Here is a 17,854-nt window from a genome sequence, read left to right on the forward strand (position 1 = left end):
ATGAAACCTCTCTTCAGGTTTTTGTCAATAAACTCCCTCAACTCCTGCATTTCCCTGTCTGACATGGCGTACAGCTTGCCCACGGGGAGCTGGGCCCCAGGGACCAGGTTAATTTGGCAGTCAAAGTCTCTATGCGGTGGTAGTTTATCTGCTTCCCTTTCGCTGAAGACCTTGCTCAGGTCAGCGTATTGTTTGGGCACCTTCCCTTTGTCCGCCACTTCCGTCCCTGCTAGGGAGGCTTTTGCCCCTTCTGGCACCTTTCCCTCTTTGCAGTGTTCCAGGCAATGTGCTGACCCAAAGGAGACCACTCTCTGGTGCCAGCCCACTAGCGGGTCATGCAACGCTAGCCAGCTCATTCCCAAAATGACTGGTGCCCCTCCCAGGGTGGCTACATTGAACGCTATCCTTTCGGTGTGCCTTGCCACCCTCATAACCATTGGGACGGTCTGTAGGCTAACTTCTCCCCCCAACAGCTCCCTCCCATCGATCGTGGTGACCTGCAGGGGGTTGCTTAAAGGGAGTGTCTGTATCTGGTGTTCAGCTGCAAACTCCTTGCTCATAAAATTACAGGAGCTGCCTGAGTCCAACAGCGCTTTGGTCTTTAGTGGGTATCCGTTTGCCAGCTCTAGCAACACCTCTATTACTAGGGCTGGTCTTGGAGGTTCCGGAGTGGGCACTTTTACTGCTCCTTGGCCTGTCTGCAGTGCCCTGACAGTGGCAGACAGGCGTTGGCTTTTACTGGCTCCTGGACTTCCTCCTCCTTCCCCCCAACAGCTCTCGCCATCCCTTGCCATTCCTTTCTTTGCGGGCAGACTCTGGCAAAGTGACCTGGCTGCTGGCAGAGATAACATTTCTTGGCGCTCTTTCCCTCCTTCTTCCTCCCTTCACTGGGATTTGAAACTGCGCGCGCGCGCGCTGTTCCAACTTCCATCGGCTCTCCGGGCGGGAAACTTGGTTCTGGAATCTCTGGAATGCGGAAATCCCTCCAACGCTCTCCTTTCCCCTCCCGCTTCTCCAAGGCTCTTGCCTCCTGGCGCGCTCCAATGGTCAGCGCTGATTTGGTCAGCTGGTCCATAGACTCCGCCCTGGGCGCCCGGGAAAGTTCGTCTTTCACCGCCGAAGAAAGCCCCTCTTCAAAGAGCATTTGAATGGGTTCCGCCGATAAGTCCCACCCCAATTTATGTATCAACATTGTAAACTCAGTCCAGTACTCACGAACCGATCGGCTCCCCTGTTTGCAAGCCATCAATTGCCTGCGCACCAGTCCCTGTTCAATCTCGCTGGAAAACATCAAATCCATGGCGCGAAAAAACTTCCTCGCGTCCTTCAGCATGTCACTATTCCCTGCCATCAGGGGCCTCACCCAGTCTCTCGCCCCCCCTTCGAGATGGCCAATCACAAACGCCACTCGCGATGCCTCATCGGGAAAGTCGTTAAACTGCAGTTCGAGAGCATACTGCATCTCTGTCCTAAAGGCTTGGTAGTTCCTGGGGTCCCCCCCAAACTTCTGCACCATTCCTGGCATCTTTCTTGCTAGTGTAGCGCCTTTTGCCTTTTCTGCATCCTGCGCCCTCCTTTCTTCTAGCCTCGCCGTTTGCATTGCTAGCTGGAGTTCCAACACTCTGTACCTTTCTTCCAGACTTGGACTTTCTCCAGCTCCTGCTGCTCCTCCGGCTCCGGCTGGGTTGCTCATGATGCCTCTCTGCACAAGCTGCTTTCAGGGACTGTCCGATTGCTGTGATGGGATGGTGAGCTGCTTGTGCGTAAAATCCTGATCCCTCAGAGTTTGGCTAAGTCCCCAAACCTCTGTCTGTGATGGAGCTCCTTAAGCATGGCTCCATCAATCGCTCGTTGAATCGGACAGTGGGCGTTTACGGAACTTCTTCCAGCATAAAAGCTCCTTAACGGAAACGCGTCTTCTGGACTCTCGGCGTGACAGTTTCCGCCGAGGAGTGGGTGTCCCTACGGGAGGTCCTGAAACCTCCCCACTGTTCTCGCTTGAAGTGTCTCTGAGCCCTCCCTCCGACTCACTTTCCCTTGGAACTCCACTTCTCCCCCTGCTGGTCCCCTCCTCCGCTGAGTGGTCTCTCTCACCCTCCATGAGCCCTTTCACCTCCTTAGTCTCAGATGACAGTTCCCTGACAGATTGGCAGCCACAAAGAGCAAGATCACTGATTACTTGTAATGTTTGAAAAGGAGGCCTCTTAAATGCCTCTTATGAGAAACATAAAGTGAACCACATAATACCAACCAGTGCTGCTGTAGAGAACAGGCCAACCCACACGTGTAACAAGATTCAAGGATTTGTGTTGCAGCAACCTCAGATCAGAGGAGTGGGGATGTTCTGTGGCACAAGCATTGTAATAGAATAAAGAGATGCAGGAATTGCCTGCGTAGAGCACTTTAGTAGCCCTCACATTAATAGAGGAGCATGGGTCAGTTGGGTCTTGGTAGCAAAACGACACCATTATTTCTAGTAGCCAGCAGAAATTATGTGAAAAGTACCTCTGAGCATGTGCACAGTTCCTTTCTCATTACCCTGAGCAATAACAGCTTGTCCCTTCCCTATACAGAATTAGTGAAAAGGATAGAGGGCAAGGTTTCTTCACAAACCTGAACCTCATTGCTTACATACATTTTAAAAAATCAAACACTGCCTCACCTTCTTCTCAAGTATACTGTATGTTGCTGTTAAACTTAGGGACAAAACAGACGTGACACCTTTCAGACAATAAGCAATAGCAGGTCCAATCTGGATCAGGACCTTGTGCAGGGTCAATATTTCAGTGTTATATATTTGAGCTAAATATTTTCGTACACATATATGTATGTATGTATTTGAGGGAAGTAGAAATGTATATCTAGACTAAAATGTCCTCATAGGCTGACGAAGGAGTGACTGAGACGCCGAGAGAGAGAGTAGAGCATTCCTCATTATCATCTTCACAAGAGGTAATAAGCTTCCATGAAAGTGAAGAGAGTTCATCTTCAGAGGTTGTACAGTTACAAGAGCCAACTCCTACAGAGCGAAAAGATGTGGGAAAGGCCATAGCTGAACCATCACAGGTAAGAGATAAATTTTAAAATACCATTTATTCATATTTAGATCTAGGAAAGACTCTCTACAGAAAGGACTCGTAAGCCATTAAGTCACCTTATTCCTTCTAAGGAAAAAACAAAGGAGGGAGTGATTCCTTTGATTATTTTGGTTGCCCTTTTCTGAACTTTTGCCAACTTTGCAATATTCCTTTGGAGGTGAGGCAACCAGAACTGTACACAGTATTCCAAGTGCAGTCATACTCTAAATTTGTAAAATGGCATTATGACATCGGCAGTTTTCTTTTCAGTCCCCTTCTGATGATCTCTAGCGTGGAAAAGGATAATTAGGAAATAATTTGAAAATAAAGCAAATGCTAAGGAAAGTAGCCTGTAAATTCCAGGATAAACCTGAGTCCCTTTTAAAAAATGGATGTTACATTGACCACTTCCCAGTCTTCAGATATGGATGCTGATCTTAGGGACAAATCATAGACGTTCGTTAGAACATAAACATCTGAATCAGGAGAGGCTGTGAAAGGTCTGGACTGGTATGTGCATGCATTAGTGTACTGGATGAGGGCCAATAATCTGTACTTGAATTTTGGAAAGAGAGATGCTGTTTGGGTGGGTGGTCTCTATGTTTGGGTGGTAGGCAAATTATTTTGCTTTCATTTTTGCCTCCTCACAGAGATCTAGCTTCACCTTTGAGAAGCTCCAAATTCTTCCAAGGCAACCCACTTTGCATTGGAATTTGTGAAATTCCAGCACACACTCTTACTAAATATCTTACGCTAGATAGAGTATCAGCAACTTACCTGCTCAGAGCAAGGGTCTCCCTCACATGTTTTATGATAGACCCTTTCATCAGAAAACCAGCTCCATTTTATCTCCTTAAAGTTTGGAGGGGTGGGGAAGATTGATAATGAAGAGAAATTCTTCATTCAAGAGCGTTGAACAGAATTGAGGCAAACATCACTTGTGCAGATGACACATCGGAAGAGGGTTAGTTTTGCTTTTCTCCTTCAGAAAGGCAGCTGTCTTGTCCTGAATCTGATAAGGAAAAGTGTGGAAGACATGCTAATTCTTCTTGATCAAGGCTTCAGCTTTTATATATTTAATAATTATGGTTTTAGGGTTGCTTTCCATAATTTAACATTGACAGATGGCCTGTCTGTGGTTGTGGCCATGCCTAACAACAGGGAGGAGCAAGGAATTTTTTAAAAAAGGGGTAGGAATATTACTGCACATCTGGGGAGAAGAGTCAGTGGAAGAAGATTGGAAGAAATTTAAAGTTTATTTACAGAAACATTGTAAAATTAAGGAATGTTAGAAGGATGTTGGAATGAAGATATGTGGCTTTAGCAGAAATGTTATAAAGGATTAAGTAAAAATAGATTGTTAATTGGTGAAAAGAGGGAAAGTAAAGTTACATTATATTAAGATAAATTATAGGACAAAAACTGGGAAAGATGGAAAGGATTTGCTGAAATAGCTAACTGAACTAGAATACAAAAAAGGGAGGTGTGAGGAGGTCAAGGAAACAAGCAAATGAAAGATAAGTTATGGGAAGGTTCGTTGTGTTTTTTAATTGTTTTTATTTTTCTGTTTTTTCTTTCTTTTTCTTCTTTTTCTTTTTTCTTATTGTGATGTATTGTACTGTTTTTGTTTAATTTGGTGTTTTTTCTTTTTTCTTTTTGTAACCTTTAAAATTTTAATAAATATTACTTAAAAAAAAAATTACTGCACATCTGAGCAAATAACCCAACTGTGAGGCTGCTGAAAGTTTACTTTAGCCATTCTTTTTTAATGTTCTTGACTTTATCCCTTTATCCTTGAATTTTATCCCTGTATAGAAGCCTCTGTCCTCAGACATAGAGCTGGAAATAAAAGGCAAATCAATTCCAAAGGCTAAACCAGTTAAAATTCAGGAGGATTTAGAAGATCTTGATGAACAGCATCCCGTATCTCTGCTTTCCACTTGGACTACAAAGATCAAGTGAGCTTAAAAATATTTCCTTTTTAGCACTAATTTATTTATTTTTATTAGTTTTCCAATATACCCCCAATAAAAAAATTATAACAATAGCAATTAATTCCCAAATTATACAATTATCAAAATGCCAATCAACTTCCAATTAATACATTTTAGTTAAAATGGCTCCCCGCATGGTGGTTTGGGTGCATTTCCGATCTGTGTTACCTAATCTTAATGTCAGTTACATTTAAGTCATAATAATAATCCCATAGTCAACAGCTACATAATTAATGATTTCCATTCGTGATATTATAATATATAAATTTATAAAGCTTCAGGTGAGGAACTCAAACTATTATCTTTATTCTGCCCTGCGTGTGGAAACTTATGTCCATATATGGTGTTGTCTCTTTCACTTCCCAGCTGTTGTTTTCTCCCATCGTGGCTTGGGGCGGAACTGAATCTCAAAGTTTATCTCTCTGTCCCTTGCTTCGATGTCCCCGTACAGGCGACAGGCCTCGGAACAGGCTAAAAACCATTCTGTCTCACTAGTAAAACATGTCACAGATCTTTGCCATTTCCCCTTCAGCCTAGGAAAAGGTGGGCAGTTTTTAAACACACTGAAGATTTCATACTCCTTTCCAACACCCAGAATCTCTGCAGCATTCTTATCACAGCCCCCAAATTCTTTTCCTTCCAGCAAGAGATTTATGGCCCAATTGAGCTTGATCTTAGATTATATTCTGTCAGTAGGACACACAAATCTTGGTCTCTTTTTCCTTGTCGTTTATTTTTAAACGGAGGTGAGGGGAATTTTTTTTTTAGCACTAATTAATAATACTATGCATTGATATAGCATTTCAGAATGTTCAAAGTGCTTCACATAAATTGCTTTTGTAAACCTTAAAGCAAACCTATATAGTAGGTTGCATTATCACCTCCATGTTTCAGGTGAGGAGACTTGGAGAATAGTGATTTGCCGAAGGCTACCTAATGAGTTCACAGCAGAACTGACAGAAGCATTAGTCGCAACACAAGAACAGCTCACTGCATTACAACATCATAAATGTTCTAGAGTGCAGAAGATTCAATCCTAAATTACAAAGAGTGATTGTTGTAGATTATTGCCTAATGTAGGGAAAGGGCCATAGCTCAATGCTTTGAATGCAAAATGTCTCAGGTTCAATCCTTGCCAACTGTAAGTAGGGCTGGGAAATATGTCTGTCTCAGAATACTGCAGTCAGTGTTGTCTAGAAGTGGGCAGACTTCAGCTTTATGAGATCTACTTTTTTTTCTTACTGGAACTGCTAAAGTCACCAGTAGGAATTTGGTGCAAAACTCATATACTTTGAATCAAAGAATTCAGTAATTGGTTTGACTACCAGAGTTTAACTTTGCTCATAGTTTGCTTACAAGTCCACTCTTGACTATCTCTCCCCCAGTTCATTTCAGCAATCTCTATCTCCTGTGTGTGTGTGTGTGTGTGTGTGTGTGTGTAATCATGTTCCCATTGGTTAACATTTGGTAATGATCAATCCTTTCTGATCTACTTCAGATTGTGCAGAGATCTACCAGTAGATCCTGCTCTACTTTCTGCCCACCCCTAATTTAGTCAAGGCTGAAGTTGACGGGCCCATGGGCCACATCCTCCCAACATTTCTCCAATGAAAATAGGGACGTCCTAAGGAAAAGCGGGATATTCCAGGATCAAATCAGAAATCGGGATTTGATTATCGCAGTGTATTTTATGTGGGGTTTGCCTTCTGCTTGTTCCAGAAACTGCAGAATGCTGTAGCATGGTTGCTGCCAGGAGTAAGACCTTGTCAGCATATAACACCTGTGCTCAGATTACCTGCATTGGTTGTCGATTTGTTACTAGGTGAAGTTCAAGGTGTTACTCTTGATATATAAAGCCCTTAATGGTTTGGCTTACTTGCAGGATTGCCTTACCCACATATCTGCGCACTTGACAGTTTTGATCTGTGGAACTGGCAGAGTTACATACTACATAATACTCGTTCCACAGTTGCGAGAAATAAAGCTTTTGTTTTATTTATTTATATTCCCTGGAAGAACCCCCCCCACAAAAAAAAATACGTTATGAAAATCTATATTCCAGCACACACACCACAACTATATAGTATACATGTGTAAAACATGTTAGAAATAAATCTTTTAGTGTGGCAGCACCTACACTTTGGAACTTCTGGCCAATTGACAACAGGCAGCTATCTTTGCTGTACTCTTTTTGACACCTGCTTAAAACAGGTTTGTTTAGGCAAGCTTATCCAGACATGTAGATGTTGCCATGTTTTAATATTTAATATATTAATTAATAAAATTAAAATATTTAATTTTAATTATGTTAAAATGTGTTTAACTATTTTTACTGATAATTTTACTCTCTTGTAAACCACTTAGAGGTTTTAGTACAATCAAGCGGTATTTGCATTTTGTTAAAATAAATAAATAAATAAATAGGGAATGGCTGCCGTATATCTTGTTGTAAGTCACATTGGAAACCATCCACCTGAATGTCCACACACCCAAAGTCTGTCCCCATCCTCCACATAACCTCCCCGAATGTGGAAAAATGTGGGTGGAGGGACCACATGTTTGAAACAACCCTGCTTTTTCACTTATTTCTTAAAATCTCGCCATCTTGCATGTTATGTGCTGAGTTGTACACATAATTCCTTGCAATCATACCTGCTTTAAGTTACACTCCTATACCCACTTACCTGAGAATATGCTTCATTTAACTTACTGGGACTTACTGATGAGTAGATCTGCTTACTTTTGAGTAAACTTACATAGGCTTGTGCAGATAGTGGCTATGCTATAATCCATAGAATTGATGAAAGAAATTAACCAATTAGATGTACTCCTCTTAAAGATCCTGGTACTTTTAATAAGTCTTGTCTGTGGCAGACTGTTGTGCATGGCTTCCCTATTAATTGTATTCACGCGTTATTTCAGTAAGTTCTGTTGCATTCTGGGCAGCTAGAATGCGGCAGCTAGACTGGTGACTGGGAGTGGTCGCCGAGACCACATAACACCGGTCCTGAGAGATCTGCATTGGCTCCCAGTATGTTTCCGAGTACAATTCAAAGTGTTGGTGCTGACCTTTAAAGCCCTAAACGGCCTCGGTCCTGTATACCTGAAGGAGCGTCTCCACCCCCTTCGTTCAGCCCGGACACTGAGATCCAGCGCCGAGGGCCTTCTGGCAGTTCCCTCATTGCGAGAAGTGAGGTTACAGGGAACCAGACAGAGGGCCTTCTCGGTAGTGGCGCCCACCCTGTGGAACACCCTCCCTTCAGATGTGAAGGAAATAAGCAGCTATCTTCTTTCTAAAAGACATCTGAAGGCAGCCCTGTTTAGGGAAGTTTTTAATATTTAATGCTGTATTGTTTTTAACACTTGATTGGAAGCCGCCCAGAGTGGCTGGGGAAACTCAGCCAGATTGGTGGGGTAGAAATAAATAATAATAATAATAATAATAATAATAATAATAATAATAATGAACTTAATTCATTAAATATGTTTGGTATTGGCCATTCAATTGAATGATGTACCTGGCATCATTTCCTTTACAGTATATATTTATTTATTTATGCATTTGTTTTTCAGTTTTGCACCCTTTGGAATAGTAACTTCTTAGGGTCAAATGTGTTTTGGAATACCCCAGGTTACTCTTCCACTACTTTATTGGTGTAGGAAAAAAGCTTTAATTACTAGCTTTTGTTGTGATTCAAGCCCTGAAAAGTTTCTGGGACACGGAAGAGAGCCTTTTTATGGCAAGTCTGAAGTTTGTAAATGGATATTACTTTCAATTAAGTAACCGAGAGCAGACTCATGGGAAAAGAATTCCAAAGTTTATGAAACGGTCAAATTGGCATTTAAGTGACCCTGTGCATGCCATTGCTTATCTACATTGCTTTAAGTTCATTTGGTTAGCAAGATTATGTATTAAAACAAATAATGACAGCAGACAATGAGTATTTTACTTCAGTAAAAAGTTACTGTCAGATTATCAATGGTGCAGAAAAAGCATGATTTTGTGAAAAAAAGTTATTGAGTGCATTAAGTGAGGTTAATGTAGGCCACACACATAGTATTGGTTTTTCTTTGTCTTCTCTTTCAAAGGATGATAAATAGAGTGCTTAAGGAGAGTGCGTGCTGTAAAAACACACACCTTTACCTGCAACATGTTCTAAATATTTTAGTTTTTTGTTAGGAGTGTTTCCATTTTTGTCCATTACCGGCAAATGATTCCGTCTTCTTTTGGAGCTCAAGCAAAGGGGCACAAGAAACTATGGTTCAGTTGTTATTTTCTCAGTTAGATTAAAAACAAAACCTTTTAACAAAACACAATGGGTAACATTGTAATTGATGACCGTGATTAATTAAACTTGTCTGTTATGCTTTCTTTTGAGAGCTACAGAATTGTAACTTTTTATGTTTGAAAAAGGGTGACAGGGAAATTGTATTGTGGAAGAAAATGGATATGTGTGCGAGGTAGTTGTTTACGGTATATAATTGTTTAAGAAATTTTGCAGTACAGTCTACCATGTGCAGAAACACTAACCCATAACTTAGCAACACTTTTTCTCATCTTCATTACATACATTCTGTATTGTTCCATTGTAGTTTGATTCAAAACATCAAAAACAGCTGCTTGAACACCGCTCCTCTGGGAAGGGGCTTCTTTACCCAGTATAGCAAGATCTGTCATAGTTTTTGGTCTTGCCTTCTCTTTCACCCTCAAAGAAAGAAAATGATCACTGCTGTGTTGTTTTATAGAGGGGTGGGTCCACAGGTTCCATAGAAGACCCCTACCCCCCAGTATGGTGACTTTTCTCCATGTGTGATATTTAAGATAATTCCTTTCCACATTCCCTTACTGTGCTCTGTGCACTGTGCTCTCTCTCCCCTCCTCTCCTCTCCCTCCCTCTTCAAAGAGGGCACAAGCCAGAGGCAAAGAGCCACAGAACAAGCACCCTTTGGCTTTTGCCCTTCAGCTTGCGCCAGAATGCTTGCACCATTTCCAAGGCATGAGCTTTTAAAGTTATTTGGAGAGGAGCAGAGCAGACAGCCCCAATCAGCTTAACAGGTTCCAGACAGAAACATACAGGTCCAGACTCAGTAACTTTAAAATTAATATCTACATTCATCAAATGGTAATGATCTTTATTTTCTTTCTAGAGATGTGGATCACCCACTTATTCACCTTCTTTGTGAGGCTTGCCCAAGATGTGTGTTGCCCGTTCATCTGCAGCTTGCTTCAAGAATACACCATACTATAGACAAAAGGGGTCATAATGTTTTATTACCACCAGTTAATCTTTGCAGTGACCTCTCAGAGCAGTTCTTACCATCCACTCCTGCTTATGATGAATTTATGGCAAGAGAAAGGTATGATTAGAAAATACTTTGTGCAGTGTTTTTGTGTTGCCGAGTGAGCACTATGATGCAGTTCTATGTAACAGTGAATATTTTTTTCTGGTGAAGAACCAATTCGCACAACTTTATTTGCATTCCAGGAATAACAGAAATCTACAGATTTGTGTCCCTCCTTCCTGTGGCACACACTGAGTTTGTGTGGCTCCTGCCAGTGGCGGAGCTTCATGCTGCGGCACCGGGGGGCGGAGAGCAGGTGGGTGCATGGCTGGCGCGTGTCCCACGGGCGTGGCATGCACCTGGGGGCATGACATGCTGCCTGCAGGGGCGTGGCGCGCCACCTGTGGGGGCATGGCACCCAGCGCGGGCAGGGGGGCAGCTGCGATGGCACCCCACCGGGATTGTGCTGCTGGGGGCAGTGCGCTCCCCCCGGGCCCCTCTTCCTCTGCCAGTGGCTCCTGCTGCCTTTTCCCAGCACAGCTGGTGCTCAGTGCATGAGGTTCCTACCCATCCCTGGCCTTTCAGTCCTGGACCAACTGCAGGGGGCATATCTTTTGGCAGCAAACATTGAACAAGTGAGGATTGCTCTGGCCTCTGATGTGCTCACCTGCCCTCTTCTTCTGGAAGGCTTTACCTGCTTCACTGTCCTCTCTTTTTTGGGTGGTGCAATAGGAAGGACTGGGCCCAGCAAGCCTCCCATTGAGAAGTGGCAGAACTCAGAGAAGGCGGTCCTGCCAAAGAGGTTCTAGTGGGAAGGCCCAGGCCCTCTCAGAGGTTTGGAGAGGCCCAGCTTTTGAGACTCCTAACCAGAAGAAGAATAACAATTACCTGAAATAAAAATATCCGAAAACAGGGCGCAAAAATAGAGTGAGACATAGTTTGATTTTTAAAATTTATTTAACAATAGCTTTTCTAACCTTTTCTAGCTGAGAAGGTGTGTCACATTTTGGTCTGATGTGCATAAAAACAAGTTGTGAAACATACTAAATGCAAAAAAATTAACAAGTGTCTAAATTTGAGCCCCCTTTTGAGCCAGAGGCCCTGGGCCAGATGGCCCTCCTGCCCTGCATCTCTCCTGCCCAGATTAGCCCTGCTAGTGGTCTTCTTGGCTGGGATGCCAACAATTGTAAAATAGTAATGCTTTGAATAGCTCTTTCAAGTCCAAGTACATAATGTATACTGAATCACCCCTAACCACATACTTACTGTCACTGTCAAAAATCCTAAAAGGTAAGTCAGGCAGGGCTTCCCTTTGCAGAAGCCATGTTGATACTTCCTCAACGACTAGTCCTTCTATATTCTTTATAATCTTTATAATTCTTTATAAACAGGCAGCCCTGTTTGGGGATGCTTTTAATGTTTGACGGACTATTGTATTTTAATATTTTGTTGGAGGCCGCCCAGAGTGGCTGGGGAGGCCCAACCAGATGGACAGGGTATAAATAATAATCTCCTCCTCTTCTTCTTCTTCTTCTTCAATGATGCTATGACTTCTTGATACTTTTTGTTACAATATTTCTAGGTGTAAGATTCCCACCCTTTACTTACTTACTTACTTACTTACTTACTTACTTATTTAAAAACCTTTTTAAGTTGCTGTTCTTCACAAGGAGCCCAGGACAATGCGCAGTAAACAAAAGTAAAACACACCAATTCAACAACAGCACAGTGCAAATAAAAACACCCAAGACATAAAATATAAACTTCAGTTGCCCGCATTTAATTTAATTAATTAATGTTCAACTATTAGCCTAAACCCAGCTATTTTAACTAATTAAGGGACTTAAATTCAATTGCCAGGCAAGTATACTGACAACTCCCTGTTTGTGTGGGGGTTGCATTCTGGGTATTGTGCGCATCAGTGGGGCACGCAAAAGCCGGTCCTGCCTCATTCCAGGGCTGAAAGCAGCATGCATGCCAGCAGTTGTGTGTGCCTTGGTTGCGTGCAAAACGGCTATTCCCTGTATTATTTATTGAAATTTATTGATAATATCACATAATGGAATTATTTGCATGTAAACAAGACTAAGTTTAATTATTGCTTTAAAATGTCACTGTTACTTTAAAGAGGTAACTTGTTCCCTTTCACCAGTTCTCACCCCTGTTCTAAGCCAATAGCCATTTCTCAATGTATTCTGCCCAGTAAGCACATCCAGCACAAATATTTGTAGGGCAGTTAGCTGTCCTAACATCCTGACATTAGAATAGTGGGTTAGGGTGACAGGTCAGAGCAGGGACTGGAATTCCTGAAACTTATTCCTTTGATTTAGTGTATGGTAGGCAGAAACTGAAGATGTGCTCTGGTATCCCTGTGCCGTGCTGTCAGACAGGTTTCCCCCCTTTCCCCTTTGGTCCAAGAAAAGCCCTTTCCTTTGTTAACATGACAACGGTTGTTTGAATGGCATCTAGTCTGAATCAACAAACACTATCAAGCAGTGTCTTTTCATAGGAATGAGAATGTGATAGATTCTATTGACTCAGGAGACTTGTTTATGTGAACAGGCATTCCTTCAGCAAAATGTTTTGTGGGCAGTTTAATTAATCCTGATTGTTTCCTTGCTTATATTTTGGAGACCCTGCTAGAGTAATTCATTATCACAATTCTCTTAAGAAATCAGAAACTACCCAAGTGTAGATAATGCTTTAATATCTGCGAGACTAAACAAGACTCTAGAACGGTGTTCTGTGGTTTCACATTTGCATTATTACATTCCTTTTTAAAATGAAAACAATATTTTGGTGGTCACAGGAATAAAGATATGAATGGTCATTTTAAATATATAGCCTTTCTACCCACAGGACTTTCAAGGCAGATTTTATTGCAGAACCCAGCAGTGTTCATCTGTTCTCTAGTGAGAAAGTTTTGAACCACCAGTAGATGGCACTGTTAGAATGTACTCTTGAGTTGAAAATGATAATTGACTTAAATATCTATTTTTAGCATTTTGTTTATTTATGTATTCATTCTCTTTGTATACCAGATGTATAACATAGCTGTCTGGGCAGTTTACAGAAACATGAAACATGAAACATATAAATGCAATTAAAACTCTTATATATAGTAAAAACACTAAAACCAATTCATCAAAATTGTTGACAGATCACTGGCAGGAGAACTGCACATGGCATGCTTAACTTATGTGATAAGAAGATCCTTTTGATTTGAAGGGATTGAGCCGGTTAACACCTAATTTAAAAAATACCCAGAGAGCTAATCTCAATGAAATTTAGCCTATTTACTATTAACAAAACTACTTGATACCTAGGCAACACTACAAAATGATTGCTGTGGTTAGGCCTAGCTAGTCAAAAAATGGCTGCCCCCCTCAATTTCTCCAAATCAATTACTGTTTAACTGTCTTTCTATTCATTTCCCCACTGTCAGCACACTCATCTCCCAGTGCTGCTTTGAAATAAAATTTAGTGTGAATCCATCATTATTTGAGCTATGTTGGCCAGTGGTTGCTGAGGTTATAGCCTGCAATTATTTGCCATCAAGAATGTGCTATTTAAAAGCAAAACAAAGCATAAAACTTGAACTGAGTAAATTCTCTCTCTCTCTGTGTGTGTGTGCTTTACAAATATTCCAGTATCTTACTGAGAATCTTTTTTTCCAGAATTTGTAATGAAGGAGTTCCTATTTCAGAAGTATACAAATGCAGTCAGGAAGATGGAGTTAAAGTTTTCCCTCCAAGGTCACCAGAAAGTATGCCTGAATGGCAAAGAGTAGCTGAGTTTTATGTTGAAAAACCTCAACTAGCCCTGTTGGGAGAAAAAGTAAGATTTGATACGTAATTCTGATAACATATTTTTCTGAAGTCCCATCTTTTGAAATATAACAAATTATTGTCTTTCTAGATTGCTTCTGCTTTTTTAAAGAGGGTGTTTATATAGAGAAGAAAAATTCAAAGTATAGTAGGTCGTTTTTTGGCCTGCATTTCCCAGGTTCTTATACAGTACTCTCCTTAAGGTACAGAAGGTTCAATAGACAATATTAGGACTTGCCTTACCAACCCTAGTGGCTTCCTTTCAAGACAAGCTCATCTCCTTTTCAAATGGTGTAATCCAACCACATTGAAGGCTGGACTCTTTCTCTTTCACAGAAACCCCTTTCCTCTCCCCTGACTTTCAGTTAATTTTTCTATTTCTTTCTTGTATCTCTGACAGTGGGGTAATTGTATGCAAATTCTTTATTTAACTGGGCCTTGAATGCAGAGAGTTTTATGATGTCTCATTCTTTTGCTGTAGCCATTGTCATCTTTGGAGTCTCCTGGCATTTTCTGTTTTGGGGATACTAGTTTAATAAATCTCTAAGTGTAACTGTGTGGGGCAGCTTTAAGATACAATTGTGGATGTAAGCACCCCCTGTTGCTAATATATAATCCTGGGCATATGAAAGTATAGGACTTGGGTCTTTCCATTTAGATTTCCTGCTGATTGAGGTAGTCCATACTCTTATGTAATATGTTTAGAATAAAGATTTCACTCATTTGCCCTGATCCAGAGAATGTTGGTTTTGCCATGCAAATGTGATGTGTAGCTTTTGCCAGGTGATACAAGTGCCCTTCATATTGTGTTTCCTTCACTTCTGTTTTATCTCAAAATGCCTGATTTGTCTTGAAATGTTTACCAATTCAGCACAGCAACATCTAATTATTCAGAAGAAAACATGTCTAGGATTAAAGTCATACTAATTTTGTTAATTGTTTTTGATGTGAAGGTTAAATTTCATCCAGGGTCTCTCAAAATGTTTTGGACACCAGCTCCACAGAAATTCGCCGCTCCTCTCTCTCTTATGAAGGAGACCTTGTTTCCAAAGTATGAGGTAAAATTCTTAATATATGTGAAGACTACACAGCATTTCATTTAATATCGCATTTGATTATCTACACAAAATATAAATTAAATAATAGCGTTTCTGTACCAATATCTATAACTGAAAGTGTGGGTTATAGAAATAGTTGCTTTATTTTGATTTAGAATGGTGTATTTTAAATTAATGTAAACATGAACTTACAGTTAGTAATTACATGCCATATGCAATTGGGGCACATTCTCCAAAATATTTAAATATTTCATTAAATTAACAGAGAATGCTAATGTTTAAATACCTGCAGGATTGTACTGTGTTGTTAATGCCCAAAACCATTCTAGTTCTTTCTTATTATTGCTGAACTTCATATTTTCTTTGTTTGGCTATGATCCTTCTGGAGTCTTATAGTGCAAACCTCTCTGTGTAGGTGTGTTTGTTTGTGTATGAGTAAGCTAAAATACCTGGGTGAAAATATATACACCAGCCATATTTCAAACAGTTCAGATTTTTTGTATGTTAAGCACTACTGGCCCAAATAAATCATATTGTCCAACTTGTTGTGCATTCCTTGTTTAGTGGGACCAAATGGAGTGTATCAAATCCAATGAAGTTTTGATGTTATCGTTTTAACTTTCCCTAGAGATTTATGAAGTTAAACTGAAATTGCTATGATGGTTTATACCACCGGTTAAAAGTTATCATTAAACCTTTTTATTTTTCCAGAGCAATCTGATTAATGGTGTTATTTATGAAGACTTTTCATGTGATCTTCGAGATCAAGAAGTATTAGAGTTTGAGGAGGACTTTGACCATTTGCTTTCTGTGTGTATTGCAGTAATAGTTTCTCTTTTTTTGATGTGATAATGGTTTTATATATTTCATAAAGGGTTGTTTTCCTATGGGAGCTGCCTTCGAAGGGTTTTGTGAGGAGGAACCTGTCATTGGCTCATGCCTTTGTATTTGCAGGAAGCTTCTCCAGCAGTCAGTCTGGCGGCAAAGCACGCCTCTCTCAGTATACAGAGATTAAACAGAAGTGCTGAGAGGGAATAGTGGGGCATGGAGGAGAGAACAGCCGAAGAGATGGCTGCAGGAAAAGCTCCAAAGTGTTTGGTTCTTCCAACAGGAAAATAGACAGGCAATGAACAGGGGAACTCCCTCTGCCTCAGTGTTTCATATAACTGGCAGGCAAAGTACTGAGAGGTCAAGTACAAGGGTGCCAAGAGGCGCTTGCTGAGGGGAGGAAAGAAACAGTAGGACTGCCTGTGCTAATTGTGTACAGGGACCAGCATAGCGGAAGAAAAGAGGACGAACCTGAGCACAAGAAAGTAGGGGAAGCCCATAGGAGGGTTCTGTAATGAATCTGGCTCCTGAGTTCAGAGAAAAAAGGGCTCACTGGTTGTCCTCTGAAGCAAGAGTGGTCTGGCATTCTGAGGAATCATGGGGGAACTGGTGAGAGGGGACACCACTCAACTGGGAGTAATGTGTAACAACAGCATACAAATACTGAAGAAACTTAATATATCAGAATGCATTTGTCAACTTTTCTTCATTGAATGTCAATGTTATGAAAGGACCACACTCAGTCCGTATACTGTAATTCTTTAGGGCCAAGATGGGCATGGGCCCCTCAGTACTCGTTTGACTCTTGGAGCCTTTGTACTTCCTTAGGAGAACATTTGTTGTTGTTTAGTTGTTTAGTCGTGTCCGACTCTTCGTGACCCCATGGACCAGAGCACACCAGGCACTCCTGTCTTCCACTGCCTCCCGCAGTTTGGTCAGACTCATGTTGGTAGCTTCGAGAACACTAAAGCAGTCTTAAAGAGGAATGTTATTGCCCTTGGGCAGTCCAGTTACCGGTAATTCCCTTAGCTGTTTCCCAAGCAATCTTAGGCATACTCAGATTCCCAGAGGTAACTAGATTCTTTCAGTCTTCAGTCTGGATGTCCCATATCTCCTAACTTTCATTCTTCTGCGTCCTGTGCCTGAGACAGAACCTGCCATTTGCTTATTTATTATTTTATTTTACAGATTTATAAACTACTTCCTAGCCTGAGGCCATCAAAGTGGTGTACAGTACAAGATAAAATGACATAAAATACAAAAAATAATAATTCTAAAAACATTTTTTACTAAAGTACAATTAGCACACTTCAGAGAAAATGGTCTTAAATAAAAAACTTCTTTAGTGGCTTCTTAAACATCAAGGTGCCATGCAGCTGTCTTAATTCCATCTAGTATTTAACTTCAGAGCTCCTCCTTTCAGCTCATCAGAAGAACCAAGGCCTAGTTAATTAAGGTCCCTGTTTCTCTATTTTACAAACAGTAGTGGGTGCCATGGTGTTAGCACTTACCTGACCTGCCACTGCTGTTGCTGCAGTATAATGAAAGGAGGAGGGGAAAGGCAGTGATAAGGTTAGTATGCAAATGCACTGGCAGAAACACCTGATTGGTTCCACCAGTGTGCTGGCACTATGCTCACCTCACCCATCGCCTTGTCCCTTCCTGTAAGCTGCAGCAGCAGTGATAGCAGGTCAGGTAAGTGCTGACACCCTGCCCTGCTGACTGCTGCACCTGAGATATGCCTTAGATTTGTAACAGAAGCCTGTCAACTGAGATAGGCTCTTTTG

General features: G+C 41.2%; 1 protein-coding gene across 8 annotated transcripts in view; it reads left to right on the top strand.

Moving 5' to 3' along the window:
- TTC6 (tetratricopeptide repeat domain 6) overlaps positions 1-17,854 on the top strand; it is a 74,710-nt gene that overhangs the window by 11,709 nt on the left and 45,147 nt on the right. For all 8 annotated transcript variants that reach the window (XR_014546998.1, XM_083609175.1, XM_083609173.1 and 5 more), the window contains 6 exons: positions 2,884-3,066; positions 4,893-5,035; positions 10,220-10,429; positions 14,032-14,191; positions 15,135-15,239; positions 15,951-16,049. Coding sequence is in view for 7 of the 8 variants with exons in the window: in XM_083609175.1 (XP_083465301.1) it covers positions 2,884-3,066; positions 4,893-5,035; positions 10,220-10,429; positions 14,032-14,191; positions 15,135-15,239; positions 15,951-16,049 (900 nt within the window). In the remaining variant the exon portion in view is untranslated. The remainder of the gene's footprint in view (positions 1-2,883; positions 3,067-4,892; positions 5,036-10,219; positions 10,430-14,031; positions 14,192-15,134; positions 15,240-15,950; positions 16,050-17,854) is intronic.

This window comes from Podarcis filfolensis (assembly GCF_964270895.1).
Source record: "Podarcis filfolensis genome assembly, chromosome: 1".
NCBI classification, from domain to species: Eukaryota; Metazoa; Chordata; class Lepidosauria; order Squamata; family Lacertidae; genus Podarcis; species Podarcis filfolensis.